The sequence below is a fragment of the Bos taurus genome, chromosome 23 (assembly GCF_002263795.3).
Source record: "Bos taurus isolate L1 Dominette 01449 registration number 42190680 breed Hereford chromosome 23, ARS-UCD2.0, whole genome shotgun sequence".
Taxonomy (NCBI): domain Eukaryota; kingdom Metazoa; phylum Chordata; class Mammalia; order Artiodactyla; family Bovidae; genus Bos; species Bos taurus.
In genome coordinates, this window is record NC_037350.1 from 12,426,140 (window position 1) to 12,445,903 (window position 19,764).

Here is a 19,764-nt window from a genome sequence, read left to right on the forward strand (position 1 = left end):
TCAGACATGAAATGCATCTGTGGAGGAACCTCAGTAGATGACTCGTGAACCCCTAGTTTACAGACGAAGATACTGAAAACTACAATTGGGAAGGCAATACTAACAGAGTCAAAGAATTTTCAAAATATTAACGTTTCATTGTTATTACTGTCTTTATGTGATAGATGAGACAAATTTTAAATTCTAGTTTAGAAACAACTGATGGATTCAGTCATTCATTAATTTGGAAAAGTCTAGATTCAGACACTGTGCTAGGTGCTGGGAAAAGACAGGAGGAAAAATATAATTACAGTCCTCAAGAAGCTCACTCTGAGTAAGAATGTAGGTAAGAAAAGCAGCAATTAGTTTCACAGTAGCAAGCCCCCTCAGTCTAGTTATTCAAAACTATGGGAATAGGTGTGTGGTACCACGTACCTACAGCACAGATTTAAACACACACACACCCAAACATAAACCTATACTATAAATTAGCAGGCCAAGAAAGCACATCGACTTTTAGCCAATAAAAAACATCTTAAGGACAGAAGTTGTGATGTGCTATGTGTTATAAGCATGAAGAAACAAGAAATTACTGTTCTGTTTCCCAAAGCCTAAAACCTGAGATACACAAAGTATAACTCAGTCGGAAGAGAAAAAGCACTAACTTTCGAGGAAGAAACAGTTCCACAGCTAGGACAAAACTTAAGGAATGGTCTGAGCACAAGTAGTTTAAATATTCTAAGGAAAAAAATTAATTAGAAAGTTAATTTCCTTTCTGCAGATATATAGACTGATGCTCATCATTATATATGAACACAACTACATCTATAGCACATTCTCAAAAAGACAGACCCCTGGTAAGTTAAAAAAAAATCCTTTGGATCCTCTTTTTTTTTAAGGGGTGGGTGGAAATTGCTTTAATTTGATATGTAACTGTAAGCATTAAACCATGCAGTAACCAATATTAATGAACTAAAAAGGAGTTAGTATTTGTGCCCCTAGATACTAATTCCCTAGTCCCAGGATAGAACCTCTCAATGTTTCATGGGAAGTCCCCGAAGACTCCAAACCTATACCCAGGGAAGAACAAAGAAACAAACAAATCTCAACAATGATTTCAAAACAAGCAGAACTGTCTTTCTGGACCATCAGCTCAGGAACAAATCTGAATTTTTAGACCTCTTTTCACCAAACAGTGAAGAAACTGGATTTTTAAAAAATAATATGAATGTTTGAATAACATTTACTTAGAAAATAACTATCCTATATTTTAGGGTCTGAGAGGAAAGTGAAATGCTCAGTATTTCTATTATTAATTTTACTATTCATATAATGAAAAAGTCAGAAAAAAAGTCTGCTACTTAGTCATTTTTCAAGTTTATAAGTTAGAAGATTCCTAAGCCTTTGTATAATCTCCTCCTTGAGCTCCCACTGAATTATTCCAAAATGAAGAATTTAACATTTATAAGCAGTATATCATTTTGAAACTGAACGCTCCTCAACTGGTTGATCACCCCCTTTCTTGGTAATTTCATGGGCCTGTTGTAACCCAGGTCTGACACCTATATTGACCAGCTGGTCAATTCCAGGCTTCCAGAAACTACATGAAACGCCCAAAGCATCTCCTCACTTCTGCAGCCATGTCCCAAGTCTACCTGCGGCAATAATGAAACTGGGCCTGGGGTCCTATCAACACCTCAGTCAAAACTAGGACAAGAAGGGGGAAAAAGGAGCTTATGTAAGAAAGGATCCAACAACGAAGATTTACAAAGGCTAAAACTATATTACTCCACTTGTTACTTCTCCCCTCTCCCTCCTCCCACCCTTTATCAAAGGCTGACCCTTAACCAGTACCATTTTCCAGCACCTCTAATTTCTTACGCGATCTTTCCTGGCCTGTTCCCTCTAGCTACCATACTATTTCTCTACTCCCTTTACTCCAACATACACACCGGGTCCGTCATACATGGTATTTACTATATTTTCAATATAGTAAATTCTCTGTACAGTTAAGCTTCTGTCCAGACTACTACCAATTTATATCCACACAATTGATATCCAAAAATTTTCTTTCAATTCTTCTTCTTCTTGTCCTCCCAGCACCACCAGATACCACTGACCACCCTTCTCCCTAGAAACGCTCTCTGTTCTGTAACTCTACCCCAGTTTTCTTCCTACCTTTAATTCTTCCTTCTCTACCTTTGGACCCCTGGCCAAAGGTCTTCTCCAAGTCTCAGACTTTAGATTTTCACTTCTTTCTCTATACTCTAGCCCAAGTTTCAAATCTTTTATCACCAGCTTTGACTGCCTTCCATAAAGCAGTAATATGTTTCCACTGCTTCTAGTTAGTTCTTCTTGCATTAATTTATCAAGCATCTGCTACAGACTACTCAAGTGTGTTGAATGTTGAGAAATGTTTGTTTTAAATGTTGTGTTCACTGCTATTATTTTTAAGAAAAACACCATGTAAGTATTGGAAATGCTATATAAATGTTAGCCATTATTACTGTTATTAATATTTAGAATCTCCATGTTTGTGGTACCTGAAATAATAAGTATATAGCATGTATTCGGTACTGATTTGATGGAGGAAAGAAGGAAAGATCTTAACATGAGAAGAAACTTCTCACAAAAAGTATAAAATTTTTGACATTCTAGGGAGCACTAGAGAAGTTTGTCCAGAAATGGCAAGAAATACATATTTTGTGGTCTACAAAGGCTAAGCAATATTAGGAGGAGTTAGCAGGAGAAGGACAGGAAAGGCAATCCACAGGAAGCAGAGCGCTATGTTCTTAGACTGACACATGTACACCTGAACTACGATTTGGTAGCTAGAGTTTTGTCGCTGAGACTGTCATAGGATACAAACAAAACTTTTTGGTGAGATTGGCATAAACAGGTACTTACTGAGCATGCCTCTATAATTGAGGTCCATGTCCCGGCTCTCTGATCGAACTTTAATAGCATCCAGGATGGCATCAGGAGACAACAGTCCCGAAGGCCTCACGACATTCAGAAGTTCAGTGAGGCTCATCAGAGGCAAACGCACAGCCTGCATGATTTCAGCATGATTCTCATTTGAATTATGCTTACACCAATTTAACAAGGCTAGGAAAATATCTTTTTCAGGAGCTGCAAATGAATCTCTTAATACGATGTTTAAAAGTGCTGTCTGAAAAGGATAAAAAGGAAAAATTCCAGTTATTATGGAGCTCAACCATGTGTATGATCAATAAGTAAAACTTTACTGAACTGCAAGTATCACTTATATTTAAGCAATTAACTCTTCTTGGCCATCTTCTTTCCTTATTCTTTGTGCCATATACTCTTGCCCATTATGGCTGTGTGAACAGCTATAGGCATCTTGTACCTAGTCTTCTCAACACATGTGCACCTATCTTTAATAAAATAACAAGAAAAATGGCAATGTGAGAAGCTGTTGCTCTGTACACATTCTTTAGCAGAATTTACTTCTCTAAGTCAGTAAGATACATCTAACTATTTAAAATTCAAAATCTTTTGTTCCACAGTATTACTGCTCTACCATACTTTCGGTTCTCATATTCCTAAAATGACTTCCAGCAACACTGGTGTAACTCTATATGATCCTTGCCTCTAAAAACTAAGTAAAAATCATAGTTACACACAGAACAAGACGCGTAGCTTTCCAAATAGGTTTTCCCATTCAAAATATTCAGGTTCTAGGAGCGACACAGAAAGGGAAAGGAAAGACAACCACCAGGGTTCAAAGGAAGACTGGGGAAAAAGTTTTACTCTAGCTATTATATGGTATAAAACATTGCACATATATACCTGTGGCGGATTCATTTTGATATTTGGCAAAACTAATACAATTATGTAAAGTTTAAAAATAAAATAAAATTAAAAAATAAATAAATAAAACATTGCACAATAGTGAATTCTGGGCCAAAAGAGGAAAACAAACAAACAAAAAACAGTGACTTAAAGACCATAAGAAGGCTGAGCACTAAAGAATTGATGCTTTTGAACTGTGGTGCTAGAGAAGATTCTTGAGAGTCCCTTGGACTGCAAGATCAAACCAGTCAATCCTAAAGGAAACCAACCCTGAATATTCATTGGAAGGCCTGATGCTGAACCTCCAATACTTCGGCCACGTGATGCCAAGAGCCAACTCATTAGAAAAGACCCTGATACTGAGAAAGATGAAGGGAAGGAGGAAAAGGAAACAACATGGTTGGATGGCATCACTCATGTCAATGGACATGCTGCTAAGTCACTTCAGTCGTGTCCGACTCTGTGCGACCCCATAGACGGCAGCCCACCAGCCTCCCCCATCCCTGGGATTCTCCAGGCAAGAACACTGGAGTGGGTTGCGTGCGACCCCATAGACGGCGGCCCACCAGCCTCCCCCATCCCTGGGATTCTCCAGGCAAGAACACTGGAGTGGGTTGCCATTTCCTTCTCCAATGCAGGAAAGTGAAAAGTGAAAGGGAAGTCACTCAGTCGTGTCCGACTCTTAGCGATCCCATGGACTGCAGCCTACCAGGCTCCTCCGTCCATGGGATTTTCCAGGCAAGAGTACTGGAATGGGGTGCCATTGCCTTCTCCCAATGGACATGAGTCTGTGCAAATTGCAGGAGACAGTGAAGGACAGGTAAGCCTGGCGTGCTGCAGTTCATGGGGTCACAAAGAGTCAGACATGACTCAGCAACTGAACAACAATACATCATTATCTCCTTTATGAACTTCCCCCCTCATAAATAAGGAATCATCAGTTGCACTCTCTGTCAGAGAAATACTGATACAAAACCAAAAAACAGTATGCAACACCAAAAGATAGTCAATTTGACATCATTACACTGAGAACCACCACCCAGCGGCAGTCTCTTGCACACAGAACTTACCAGAAGAACCTTAAAAGAAAGCAGCAGCGATCTGCCTCCCTCTTAAGTGATCTAGAGTCTCAGCAGTCAGAAGCAGATGGCTAGACAGACCACCTCTTCCACACTAATAGCTTTTCTTTTTATTCTTAGTTCACTGCTATATTTCTTCTCTATAGATATAAATAAAACAATGCATATTGCCTGTAAATTACTTGGAGACAATGACACACCTTAGAAAGGGAGAGGAAGCCTTCGCTTGAGAGTACCTCCTGAGCATTTCTGTCCATAAACATGCAGCACATGCAAGTTAACTTGGGAAGTGAGTAGAGACTGGCAACATCAAAAGTCATACAGACGTTCTGAATGTTAAGTATGGTGCAGAGGTACTCAGAGGTGGAATCCTCCAGCTCCGGAAATCCGTATTTATGAGCCAGGCTCAAAAAGTCCAGCAGCACCTCCTCCTTCTCATCTGTCAGCGTCGCCCGCCCAGTGTAGATGTATTTAAGCAGCATTGTGAATGCTTCTGCAGTGGTGTCTTCAAGAGGGATTTCGGCTTCAGGCTGAGATTCTCGCATTCCACCATACAGTAATGCTCTGCACATCAGAGGAGAAACGCATAAGGAAAACTTCAAGTAGGATTTGCTACAAAATTATGAAATAAAGGTTATCAACATAATAAAAAAACATAAATGTGTTTAGTGACAAACATTCAGGTGAAGAAATACATAGTAATCACTTAAAATAGAGCTCTAAAGCAAGAGAAATAATTTTAAAACTATTTTGAATTAATTCTATACACAACTAATGAATAATCTTAAGAGCTCAAGAAATAAAATAAACATTTATTAATTAGAAAAATGAAAGTGCTCTTTTGAGAGGAACAGTGAAATCAATATAAACCTGTTAAAGGTCAAGAAGGTAGTTTAAAAAAGTAAAGCTCCATAGGAAAAGATATAATCAGATGAAAACAATTAAATATAATCAGGCGCTATTCTTCCCGTCAGACTGGCAGAAATTAGAAACCTGTTAATACTTTCAGTATTTTTAAGATTAAAACAAAATCCCCACATTATTGCTTATCTGTTCATCTAAATAATAAAAAAAAAACCAGACAATCCAGTCAGGTAATAAATTTGAATTTCTACCTTTATTACTCTAGGGGGGAAAGAGGTTTTCTCGTGCACTATTTTAAGAGTATAAATGAAGACCCCTTTTTGGAAAAGAATTTAAGTAATATCTATTCAAATCTAAAATGTGCATACCCTTTAGCTGAGTAATCTCACTTTTAGGATTCAATAACACAGCAAGATAAAGATAAATGTATAACAAGATATCTTGAAACAATGGAAAAAATCTTAAATGTCCATTAAGTGGAACATGGTTGGAAAAAACTATGATATATACATTCTATGCAGCCATTAGAAAGATCAAGGGAGAATAATATATACTGTCTTGGAAAGATATAGTCGGTAAGTCAGGTTGCAATCCTTATGTGTAGCATAGGAAAAAAGTGTATACCACATACTTAGATTTGTATGCACAAAGGTATATATAGATACATCTATTTATATTGAGAAGAAATACATATTAAACTGTTAACAGTGGTTGTCTCTAGGGAATGGAAAAAGATGTCTGGGAGGAAAGGGTCTTCATTTGTCAGTTTATAAATTAAAAATGAAATTCATGATGGGATTACAGATGATCTGACTTTTCTATTTTGTCTTTCAGTATTTTTCAGATTAAAACAAAATCCCCACATTATTGTTTATCTGTTCATCTAAATAATAAAAAAGCAGACAATCCAGTCAGGTAATAAATTTGAACTTCTACCTCTATTACTCTAGGGGAAATAATATGAACCAATTAAAGCTTCCAGTCCATCAGCAAAGAACAAAGAAAGAGTGCAGAAAAGGAAGAGTAATGAAATGGGTGAGAAAGAAAATGTGAAAAAGAGAGAGCAAGAGAATAAGGAGCAAAGAGAGACCCCCTCAACTCCTGTGATTCTCAGGGCAGGATTAGCATTTCAAAGTGTCCCCTCACACTTGCCTAGAACTCCTCCCACCCTCCCCCGGACAAGCAGGACAGGACATTCTTGTTTGCCTCAAAGAAACAGCTGAAACTACCCACCAAAAGATTCATGAACATTTTGAGCATACTTCTTCACTGGGTTATACTCTGCCTAAAAACACTTGTGAAGGTTTCCATTAATCCAGAGTACATCCAATCAATGACCTTAAAGTTACTATTACCAGAATGAAGAACACCTTCCTGGGGAGATCTTGCCAAGACCTATTCTCACTCCAGTGTGATCCATGGTACTTACTTGAATTCTCAATGCTTTAAAAGTGGTTTTGACAAGGACTCCTGGGAAGTCTTAAATATGAACCCCCAAATTGTGGAAGGTTCCCTCTGGTACAGTTAGCTTGTCCTTATCTGGAAATTGATAGGCTCTATGATCTGCCTCTTGAGAAATTTGTATGCAGGTCAGGAAGCAACAGTTAGAACTGGACATGGAACAACAGACTGGTTCCAAGTAGGAAAAGGAGTACGTCAAGGCTGTATATTGTCACCCTGTTTATTTAACTTATATGCAGAGTACCATCATGAGAAACGCTGGACTGGAAGAAACACAAGCTGGAATCAAGATTGCCGGGAAAAATATCAATAACCTCAGATATGCAGATGACACCACCCTTATGGCAGAAAGTGAAGAGGAACTCAAAAGCCTCTTGATGAAAGTGAAAGTGGAGAGTGAAAAAGTTGGCTTAAAGCTCAACATTCAGAAAACTAAGATCATGGCATCCGGTCCCATCACTTCATGGGAAATAGATGGGGAAACAGTGGAAACAATGTCAGACTTTATTTTTCTGGGCTCCAAAATCACTGCAGATGGTGACTGCAGCCATGAAATTAAAAGATGCTTACTCCTTGGAAGGAAAGTTATGACCAACCTAGATAGCATATTCAAAAGCAGAGACATTACTTTGCCAACAAAGGTCCGGCTAGTCAAGGCTATGGTTTTTCCTGTGGTCATGTATGGATGTGAGAGTTGGACTGTGAAGAAGGCTGAGCGCCGAAGAATTGATGCTTTTGAACTGTGGTGTTGGAGAAGACTCTTGAGAGTCCCTTGGACTGCAAGGAGATCCAACCAGTCCATTCTGAAGGAGATCAGCCCTGGGATTTCTTTGGAAGGCATGATGCTGAAGCTGAAACTCCAGTACTCTGGCCACCTCATGCGAAGAGTTGACTCATTAGAAAAGACTCTGATGCTGGGAGGGACTGGGGGCAAGAGGAGAAGGGGACGACAGAGGATGAGATGGCTAGATGGCATCACTGACTCGATGGACGTTGAGTCTGAGTGAACTCCGGGAGCTGGTGATGGACAGGGAGGCCTGGCATGCTGCGATTCATGGGGTCGCAGAGTCAGACACGACTGAGCGACTGATCTGATCTGATCTGATGACCACACTCATAAGGCCTCTCCAGACGGCTAACAGTTAACCTTCCTTTGCACAAGAACAGTATCAGCAATGAGAATCAGTCTAAACTGGCATTGGTAATGACTGAGTTTAGCCTAGTGAGCCACCAGATATTATAAAGGTCCAATACCCACAAAGAGACAGCAAGAACAAGGTCAGTAAGTGAGGGGAGTATATTCCATTCATTCAACATGCTCTTCAAATGTCTAAGGACACTTGAATTTCTTTTAAGAATATACTGATCACCTAAAAGATACCCAGATACAGTTGTCTCAAATTCTTTTGAAAGAGGAAAGATATATAATAGTAATAAATACTAAACCTAAGGCTGAAAAGTTCTAACTTAATAAAGACTGGACTCTCATAAGACACTTTAACAGTAACAAATGGAAGAAAGAAAAGGGAAAACAAAAGTATACAGAGGACAGACTGGTAAAAATAATGACCAGACCAAGGCGAGCTGCCTCACCTCAATAGGAGATGTTAGGTAGAACTCTTAACAAATTCCTCTTGTCTCTAAGCTCCTGGCTGCCTCTATGTTGGCATTTTATATGTACAAGATAGAATGTTCTAAACATGTTTATAAAGCACTATAGTAAGAGTTCTATCTAAATAGTAAATATTCCCAAGAAACATAGTCTACTACAATGTGTGTGACTCCAGGTGTAGGTTTTGCTTCTCAATTAATTATAATCATAATAATATCAGACTGTAGTTTTCACTAGAAGGTAAGTGAAATTTTCTTCATGCCTTCCACATCTCAATTTTTAGATATCAAGTTTCACAGGCAAATCCATGATTTCACGGATATGGACTCTACAGATTTTTTCAAGGATATATTATTAGTCAATAATTCAGTAATGATTCCCTATTAACTAACAGTAGGTAACACAGAGAGTAATTAGACCTGTTTAATATTTATAACCCTGGAAATTAGGGGTCTAAGTAACATACAATAGCTACGTATAAGTACAAGTATGCTTTCTACATAAATTAACATTTTGTTCAGTTTTAGCGCTAATATAACTATGAAACTTGATCTGAGTAAATATTTAAGTTTCCTTTACTTGGCGGTTGTCAAATTACATGTCTCAGAGATAGATCTGTTTGGTTACATACAGGTCCTGGACCTCAGTCATCTTAAACTAAGAGGTATACATGTTCATTGGCAAGTCCAAAGGTCATTCTGCCTATACAACAAGAGGCCTGTCGGCCAATAAATCAGTTTAAGTTCCATTAGTCATAAACTGTGAGGAGAGGGTAAGGGAAAAAAAGACTCAGCCTGAGAAATATTGTTGAGAACCTGGAAAATGGTTGATGGGGTACAGTCCAGCCTGAGAAGCCTTTCAACCCTATGATGATGACTCCTGAAAGGAAAAGGTATTTTCAAAAATATAACAAAAAGTCAACAAAGATGAAACGCTTATAGATGTTCAACTGAATGACTGCTAGAATTTGTTATGTTTTGTTACATATTTTTCATAGAGTGGAAAATACCAGTGTTTTCTACAAGTGACTTGTATCTTCAAAAAGTAATATACACTTACCGAAAATATTGGCACCTTGCTGCTAAAATTACCCTGTGGGCAGGAAAACGTTTCTTTTCCACAACGAATGTGACGTCGCCATATTCTTCCCCAATCAACAAGGCACCAATATGTTCAGACAAAATGTGCACATGGTCAATCTCCCCCACTGCAGTAAAGGGGCGAAGAGGGTGGCTGTTACTCATCTTGTAGAATAGGTGATAGTCGTTGATCTATTATATAAAGAAGGGATGAGAGTTAGTGAGAGGCGGGGAGTATACTTCAAAAACCACATACTATAAACACAGACAGGTAAAAATGTATTTCCTAAAAAAATCACAAAACAGAGCAATTTTATCATCATCATTGGTATCTCTATTAACCCATCTATTCTGGGAAGTAGTTCAGCCTATTTCCATTAACTCCACTATCCTCACCACCTTATCACACTAGAACTCAGGATCTTCAAACATTAACAGCACTTGGATCCATCACAATCTAGAAAACTGTGTTCAAACTGTGTTTAGGTCCCTTATTTCTCAGTATCTCAGGAAAAAGAAAATCAACAACCAGAAGAGTTCCTCTTTTAGCATAGCTTTATTTACTAAGGTGGTATAACTAGCTAGACCCAGTGGAAAACTCATTCAGGCATAGATCTAGACCTAAATCACAAAAAGAATAAACTAAATCCAATTTCAATTAATTACAGAAGTTTTGATCTGAAACCATCTTAAGTATTTTATTAAAAGATTGTAATCTTCTGAAGTCACAAAAATAAATGGACATTTATTAATGGAAGCTTGTAGTAAGCACCTAATCTCCCTCTAAGAAAGAAAAACTCCAGTACTTTTCTGAAGACTGTAACTTCAGTTCAAACTTTTATCCCTGATAAGCAGGTAGCCTGTGTTTATCACAACATCATTACATTTAATCTCACTTCCTTGCTTTTCTTTCCTACAAATGCAACTGAAAATCAAAAGCTTAAAACTTGATTAACAGCTTTACATATTAGAAAGGGGAGTAATTATCTTCGAAAGCTAAAAATGGTTATATTCTTAAATATCTACTGTACTTGCAGGTAGTACTTCCCAGATGTAAGTAACCCAGCAAGTGGATGAAAGCCCTCACTAGCGTGCAGGTGTCTGAGGTGACGATGTGGTTGACAGCTCAGAGGTGTTGTACCTGAAACTAGAATTGAGTCAGATATTCTGTCTCCACTAGACCCTCTCCACACCTTCTTGAATTCTCTGCTTGCACCAGGATTAAAGGTTAAGCCACTCCTAACCTTCACACGTCCACATGGAGGTTCATTGTCAACACGGTATGTGATGCTTTCCTGGTGGCTTAGAGGTAAAGAATCCACCTGCCAATGTGGGAGACGCTTATTCGATCCCTGGTCCTGGAAGATCCCACTTGCCACAGGGCAACTTGAGCCCGTGCCCACGACTACTGAGCCTGTGCTCTAGAGCCCAAGCACCACAACTCCTGAAGCACACGTGCCCTAGAGCCTGTGCCCTGCACCAAGAGAAGCCACCACAATGAGAAGCCCGAGCACAACTGGAGAGTAGCCCCACTCACTGCAGCTAGAAAAAAGCCCACACAGCATCGAAGACCCAGCACGGCCAAAAATACATAAAAATATTTTTAAAACTAAAAGATAAAACAAGCTATGTGAAAAAATTGTCTTTATCTCCAGAGACTGTAGTGGAATACCCTCACAGTCCAGTTTCCCCAGTTACCCGCTACTCCATGCCCACCCCCAACCGAGGGGACAGCAACAAGGAATGTGATGTAGAGGAATACGGAGGCTGAGTTAGGCAAGGAAACACCTTCAGAGAAGTAAAAGAAGCTCCTGGCCCCTGGTAGGACTATCAGAGGGCTAGCAGCATACTCATTCTCAGGGCAAATCCCTCTCCCTCAACCGCAACCTGCATTTGAAAGCCTTAGAGAGTGGATCATCTCCAGTCACCTCTGTTTTTAGGACCAAATTTGGCTTAAAAGGATCCATTTAGGAGTGTCCCCAGAACATGTGAAATTCAATCCCTTAATATGTGATACAACAGTCTAACATAGAAGTTGGCAAACTTTTTGCAAAGGGTCAGAGAGTACTTTAGGCTTTGCCCGCCATATAGCCTCTATCACAACCATTCAACCCTATCATGAGTAGCCATAGACAGCAAGTAAATGAATGAACATGGCTTTGCTCCAATAAAATTATTTACAGAGAAGGGCTGGATTTAACCCTCAGATTATAGTTTGCCATCCCTGCTCTAAGAAATGATCAAGGACTGACTATATTCTACATAAAGGATCATATTCTTTTTGTTCTTTGCTTTGATTTCTGGCTTGGTTATCCAAGCAATGTTCAAAATAAATAGCACGAGTATTTCCTATGTCAGTCATGACATTCTAAAACTCACTGGTACCTGATTTCAAAATTCCATTCTCCTCAACAAGAACTGTCACAACACTATCCAATAGTTCAATGATGATCAGATCAGATCAGTTGCTCAGTCGTGTCTGACTCTTTGCGACCCCATGAATCGCAGCACACCAGGCCTCCCTGTCCATCACCAACTCCTGGAGTTCACTCAGACTCACGTCCATCGAGTCAGTGATGCCATCCAGCCATCTCATCCTCTGTCGTCCCCTTCTCCTCCTGCCCCCAATCCCTCCCAGCATGAGTCTTTTCCAATGAGTCAACTCTTCGCATCAGGTGGCCAAAGTACTGGATGACAATATACAGCCTTGATGAACTCTTTTTCCTATTTGGAACCAGTCTGTTGTTCCATGTCCAGTTCTAACTGTTGCTTCCTGACCTGCATATACATTTCTCAAGAGGCAGATCAGGTGGTCTGGTATTCCCATCTCTTTCAGAATTTTCCACAGTTTATTGTGATCCAACAGTCAACATGTTGGCATAGTCAACATGACTCCAAACAAAATAGATGTTTTCTCTACCAGAAAGGATGCCATGTACATACCCAATGAATATGTTCTCTGGTATATTATCTTAAAATTTTATCTAGGTTATCCGTGAGACTCAAATGATTAACTAATGACTCCTGATGGACAATGATAGATTCTTGGTTAACTAGCTCAAAGGTCAATTTATAATTCCTCAACTGATACATAATAAACTTTAATACTACATATATAAATATCTATTTTAGTAAGTTCTCCAGATTTGTACTTAATACGCAAAATTTCCTTTTACTAAATTTACATTCTAATTATGCTTTTCCAACTGGAGGCATGAAGCAAAGATTGTCGTGTATATGAAACAGACTTAGTAAAGAAATTTTAACAAAATAATAATTTTCATTGGCATACAGAAATAATTTTAATTAGACCAGTGATTCTCAATGAAGCTTGCCACAACAGGAATCACTGAGGAGCTTAAAACACAAAGATGCTTGGGCTCCACCCACTAGAAATTCTGATGCAGCTGGCCACTATTCTGAAGTGATTCTAATGCTCAGCCTAGAAAAGTCATTTATTTAGACTCTACTGTTCTAGGTTAACATCCCTTCTCAGGTACATAAATTGCAAACAAATTTTCTGCTAAGAAAATTTATTTAGGAAATGATCCCATTTTTAATCTTACTGCAAAGAAGCAAATGATGCTAACCCAGTTACCAGTGCTATAGCTTGTATGCAGAAAATATTTTCACCCAATGCCCTAGCTTATCCATGAAGTGACAGCTTGGGGCCACCCACTTACCATTAAAAAAAAACATGTTTTAAAAGCCACATATCAATAAAGTTAGCATTTTTAAAACATCAATTTAAATTTGATAAATAAAGAAAAAAAAATTAAAGCTCATGGAGTAAAACTATTTACTGAAATATTTCTTATACTTTAATGCTAATACTTATTCTGCTACTAACAACATATGTGGTCTTTGACAAGTGTTCTAACTTCTATGAGATTATTTCCATACCTGTAAAGACAAAGTTATAGTACATTTTTTTAAAGTTGTATTTTAGAACTCTGCCACCACATTTTAATACCACTGTTTTGTCCTGTCATATGAAATGACTCTCATGACTCAGCATATGGATGGACTCATGACTGTGATTTATTACAGCAAAAAAAAAAAAGCAAAATCAGCAAAGGTTTTGAAAAAGTACATATGGCAAAGTCTGGGGGAAACTAGACGCAAACTTTCAAGGCCCCTCTCCCAATGGAGTTATACTGAATGTGCTAAATTCCCCCAGGAAGTTGTGACAGCACATTGCCCACCGAGAAGCTTCCTAGAGACTCAGTACTCAGGGCGCTAAATGAGAGATGTTGATATAGATAAGCACTGAAAATAAGGAGCCTAAAAACCTATCTGATATACTGATTTAACCTTAGATTTGGATAGGAGAGAGGGATACTAAGTAAATAACCTACCCCATCTGCCTAAATGAATCCCTAACCCCTGACCTCCATACGCTAGATCCAAACCGTTTCATGGACAGGTTTCTTCAAAACTTTAAGGATCAGATGATTACAGTGTTATTTAAACTATTCCTGTGCACATGAGTTTTCTACTTCTTCTTATAAGCCAATTTAACCCTGACATGAAGACGTGATCACATCACACACTCAGAAATTAGTAAAAATGAAAAATTCCTATGTATAATATTGGAAAACAGAATTAAGCAAAAGGAGCCAGGACAAAGTTGGCCAATTCCAAGAAAGATATGAATATTAGCAAAAATAACTGTCATCAAAAGATTAAAGGGGAAAAAATCATGTATTAGCTCAATAAAAGCTAAAATCCCTTTTTAAACAATCATTAAGAAGTTTATTTTTAAAAGTTTTCATTGAATAGGGATAAATGAATACTTTCTTAACTTTATACACACACATCCTAACTATAATAGATATGTGTGTTTAGTCATTCAGTCATGTCTGACTCTTTGTGACCCCATGGACTGTAGCCCGCCAGGCTCCTCTGTCCATGGGACTCTCCAGGTTAGAATACTGGAGTGGGTAGCCATTGCCTTCTCCAGGGATAATAGATATAAGAAACTATTAATAATAAAAACACTAAAAACATCCCTAGAAAGTTTGGAAATAAGACAAGGATATCTATTCACCATTATTAACATTTTTCAGAGGCAAAAGACAATGCAATTAAGAAAGTTAAAGGTAAATGAATTAGGAAACAAACAAGCAAAGTAATCATTATTTGCTGATAATCTCATTGCCTACATGAAAAAAATCCATGAGAATTAACTGAAAAAAAATGAGAAAATAAGCAAGGTTCACTAAGGTGATCACATAAATTATTATAGTTGACCCCTAAACATGGGTTTAAACTGCATGAGTCCATCTATACTTGGATTTTTTCAATAGCAAATGCCACAGTACTACATGAGCCACAACTGTGGATCCTCAGATGGATAGGAGCAGAGGATACAGAGGAACCTCACACATGGAAGGCTAATTACATTTGAATTTTCAACTGTGTGGAGGGTAGGCACCCCAACCATTGTATTGTTCAGTAGTTGACTGTATATGAAAATATACAGTATTCCTTTCATGTCCAAAACAACCAGATAGAAAATATGAAGGGAAAGCTCTGCAATCTATAACTGCAATATCTAGGAATAAACTCATAGAACATGTAAAGAAGTTATAAAACTCTTCTGAGGGATTTAAGAAAAATAAGTGAAAAGACATACAGTGTTTGGAGATGTTGTAAAGATACCAATCATCTCTAAATCACCCTATAGAAAAGAATATTTGATATTTTATTGTCCCTCATATTGTTAACAAAAACAAAGCTTTAGCAGCAGAAAACAAAATTCACCAAAATGTTCTTGGTAGGGATACAGTTAAAAATAATTTGACAAATGGGCATACGTATTAGTAAACTGAGAAGGAAAAATGAGAATTTTATATTTATCAAGAGATTTTTAAAGCTGAGAGAATGTTCTAATTAATACAGGAATTAAAAGTAATAATGATCAGAACCACAACTAAGTTTTTAAAGTAAATTTGGGTAAAGAAGTTTATCTGAAAGAATAAATATGTGATTTCACATATACTCTAAAAAAGAAGAGCAACAAAAGGAGGCCAGGGTACTGGATGAGAAAGCAAATCATTCATTAGAACAATTAAGCAACGTCATTAAAACATTAAACATTAAATTTAAACATAAAATTAAACATTAAAACATTAGTCCAGAAATAAACCCAAATATACACAGGTATTCCGTATGCTGGGAAAGACTGAAGGCAAAAGGAGAAGGGGGAAGCAGAGGATGAGATGGTTAAGACAGGATCACCGACTCAATGGCCATGACTTTGAGCAAACTCAGGGAGACAGCAGAAAGACAGAGGAGCCTGACACGCTACAGTCTGCGGGGTTGCAGAGTCAGACACCGCTTAGCAAGTGAACGGTAACAACAACAGACACAGTATAGTGTGCGTGCGTGCGTGCGTGCGTGTGTGTGTGTGTGTGTAAATGCACTAACTCAATTCAGTGGGAGAAAATATAAATTTTTTCAATAAAAAATGTTGGCTAGCCATTTTGAAAAAATAAGCTGGATATTCACACAAGAGCACAAAACTAATTACATAAGAATGTTAACTTCAGCACTTTCTGTAACAGTAAAAAAAAAAACCTTAAATGCCCATTTAATGGGAACTGGATAAACAATGATAAGCCTATACAATGGAATATTGTACAATGATTTTAAAAAATAAAGTTAAATACCTTATTGACATTGAAAAATCTTAAATATATGTTTACATGCAAAAAGGCAAGCTGCAAAACAATAATATAACCTTATTTTGTTAAACACATAAAAAGCACACACCAAATTGTTAACAAGGGTTAACCCAATGGATTAACCACTGGGCTATGGGAAAAAATTTACACAGCATAATATCTATTTCTGTAATGTTTAAAATTTTTATAACAAGCATGTTCTATTGTAATAAAACTATACACAAATATTTCAATAACTTTGGCCACTAAAATCACAAATTAAACTGGTTTTTGTATAAGACAGCAAGTGCTTTAATTTGCCACATCCAGTAGTACCTGACTTAGTGATTAAGACAGAATGGTAAACAGAGGGATTATATATTACACTACAAGTAAAAAATAATTAACAATTTGAAGTCAAGGACAAAAAGTTCATTTACACTAAGACAGGCAAAAAGTAATGAATATCAGATACCTGGGTAGCATAGCCTACTATAAACATCTTCACCTTAAGAGATTTTCAGTATGACTTTTCTCAATTTACAGCATATTTTCTTGGATGTAAACAAAGTGGTCTGAAATTTGCTCCAGTTGACAGTCCCAGAGTCTAAACTTGCTGACGTTCACAGGAATAGAGCAAGGGTAATCTATTCATTCAAGCTGTTCCTTCAAGGTAAGAGGAAAGAGACGAGTAGGCAGGCAAGGGGAACAGAGACTTACTCTAAGAGAGGAAATGGTACCATTCGTGATATCATAATCAGTTACTAGTTGAGAGTTCTGAGACTTCATATGAATTCATTTACCAGGGGTGGTGGTATAGAAACTATCCAATTTTGTGTGTGTGGTTGGTTAAACTTTCCTGGATTCAAACACATCAGAATTTTTTTTAAAAAACTGCTAAAGCTGCAGTATTAAAATTCTCAGGGTTATTGACCATTTATTATGCAATAAAAAACCCACATGCATTTGTTCTCACTGAAACAGGAAACAACATCCATCAATAAGGCAAGAGCACCATATGTAGTTCACAATGCTGTAATGTTATAATTGTGAAAAAACCAAACTGACCTAAATATCAACTTCGTTACTTCAAGTCACTTACAACAGAACTGTTTACAAACTTTTCTTTCACAAGGGTTTACTATAATTTTTGAACTTGAAGTTTACTCTCCAGAGTCTAATCAGGAAATAGACAAAGACCAAAGTTCCAGGTGGAGACACCAGAGTCCTTGAACCGCTGTATAAATCTCCCCTGGGAAGCCCTCTGTGCCCCATGTATTTCTTGACTGAAAGAACTTTATGAGAAAAGAGACCTGTTCTTTAATTGCAAAATATAAATGATTTTTCTCTTGAGGAAAGAGATGGTATTTACAAGCATATGGTTTAGCAATTTCTTTCTGCACTTAGTACCCATGTGGTGTATAATTTGAAGTAGTAATCCTTAAACTTTAAATTAATATCGCTTGGGGAGATAAATGATGTCCTGCTGCATCTTAAAACACTCACAAAAAATCACATTCTACTTTCTCATGGGAAGGATGCCCCACTTCTTTTGATATATACTCTACCCTTGTCATACAACAGTTTGAATAAACAGGTGTAGACTGACAATACGGTAGGTGTAACCTTGATTCTGATATTCTGCAGATCCATTTTAAAACCTTGCAGAAGAGCAGCATCATCAGGCAGTAAAGTGCTACAGTGAGAAATATGACTGGAGTTCATGGGCATTTTCTTGTCTTGGGATTCCTGAAATGTCTTTCTTTGGGAAAAATTAAATGATTTTTAACATCCAGTCCAGCTCCAAATTCTTGTCACTCTATGATTTTATATATGTGTAAATAAATATTTATAGATACTCTCAGCTTGGAACACTAAGGAACTGTATCATAAAATATTTGATGAGATCATTTTATGGAGAGTGTATGTAATTCCATTTACCAATTACCACATGTATTTACCACTTGTTTGTCAAAGGACAAACTAGTTTCCGGAGCTATATATAATTCATTCCACAAGAGATTTATTGATCTCTCACTACAAGTGCTGCTGCTAAGCCGCTTCAGTCGTGTCCGACTCTGTGTGACCCCATAGACGGCAGCCCACCAGGCTCCCCCGTCCCTGGGATTCTCCAGGCAAGAACACTGGAGTGGGTTGCCGTTTCCTCCTCCAATGCATGAAAGTGAAAAGTCAAAGTGAAGTTGCTCAGTCGTATCCGACTGCTAGCGACCAAATGTACTGCAGCCCACCAGGCTCCTCCATCCATGGGATTTTCCAGGCAAGAGTACTGGAGTGGGGTGCCATTGCCTTCTCCGCTACAAGTGCTAGGTGATACAAACACAAAGATTAATAAAAGAAAGTTGCACCTTTGAAGAACTCACTGTCCACTGAGGAAAGTAGGACTAGATGAGAAGTCAAGTCAACACTAGAACTAGCCATGAGTTTATGATTTGTAGAAAGTCAAAGACAGTTGTCTTCCATAGATACTGTACCAAAACATATACAAAAAATTGTTATACTCTTGTATCAGAATAAGAGTTAATATTCAAATAATTAGCTAATTGTTTTCAAAATGGGGTATTCACATCCTAGGAGAGTAGAATACAAATCATAGAAATTTGGGGGAAAAAATCTTAACACTTGCATGAGTGCTCAGTCACTTGAGTCATGTCCCACTCTTTGCAACCCTATGGACTGTAGTCCACCAGGCTCCTCTGTCCACGGGATTCTCCAGGGAGGAATACTAGAGTGGGTGTCATACCCTCTTCTAGGGGATCTTCCTGACCCAGGGACTGAACTCACATCTGCCTGCATCTCCTGCATTACAGATGGATTCTTTATCCACTAAGGTACCTGGGAAGCCCCTCTTAACACTTTTAACGATATATATTTTTAACCTAGAAAAATGAGCTAAAAGGAATTGTCCTCCTTTGTTCAAGGGAAATATCAGGTTTGCCTGGGCCTGCTACTTGAATTTACCAAAAATTATATAGTTTAAGTTATTGCTTACAAAATGACAAGTGAATTTTAAAAGGTTCCTACAAGGAAACCACTGGTTGAAGATAATATAACATTGCCAACACAAGCAGACAACAAGAAAACAGCCATTAGGACAACTCTACTCCTAGTAGTCAGATTTTATAAGGTGACTCGTCCCCCAGTAAGTCCCAGAGAGCTAATACACAGCATAGTGAACATAGACAGCA

At 37.8% G+C, this 19,764-nt stretch overlaps 1 protein-coding gene across 6 annotated transcripts in view; it reads right to left on the reverse strand.

The window, feature by feature from the left end:
- Nucleotides 1-19,764, reverse strand: part of BTBD9 (BTB domain containing 9) — a 413,001-nt gene that overhangs the window by 366,298 nt on the left and 26,939 nt on the right. For 4 of the 6 annotated variants that reach the window (XM_024983455.2, XM_024983458.2, XM_024983456.2 and 1 more), the window contains 3 exon segments: nucleotides 9,871-10,082; nucleotides 5,075-5,438; nucleotides 2,887-3,151 (listed from right to left, as the gene is read on the reverse strand). In XM_024983455.2, coding sequence (XP_024839223.1) covers nucleotides 2,887-3,151; nucleotides 5,075-5,438; nucleotides 9,871-10,055 — 814 coding nt within the window. In that variant the 5' untranslated portion in view covers nucleotides 10,056-10,082. 6 annotated transcript variants of the gene reach the window in all.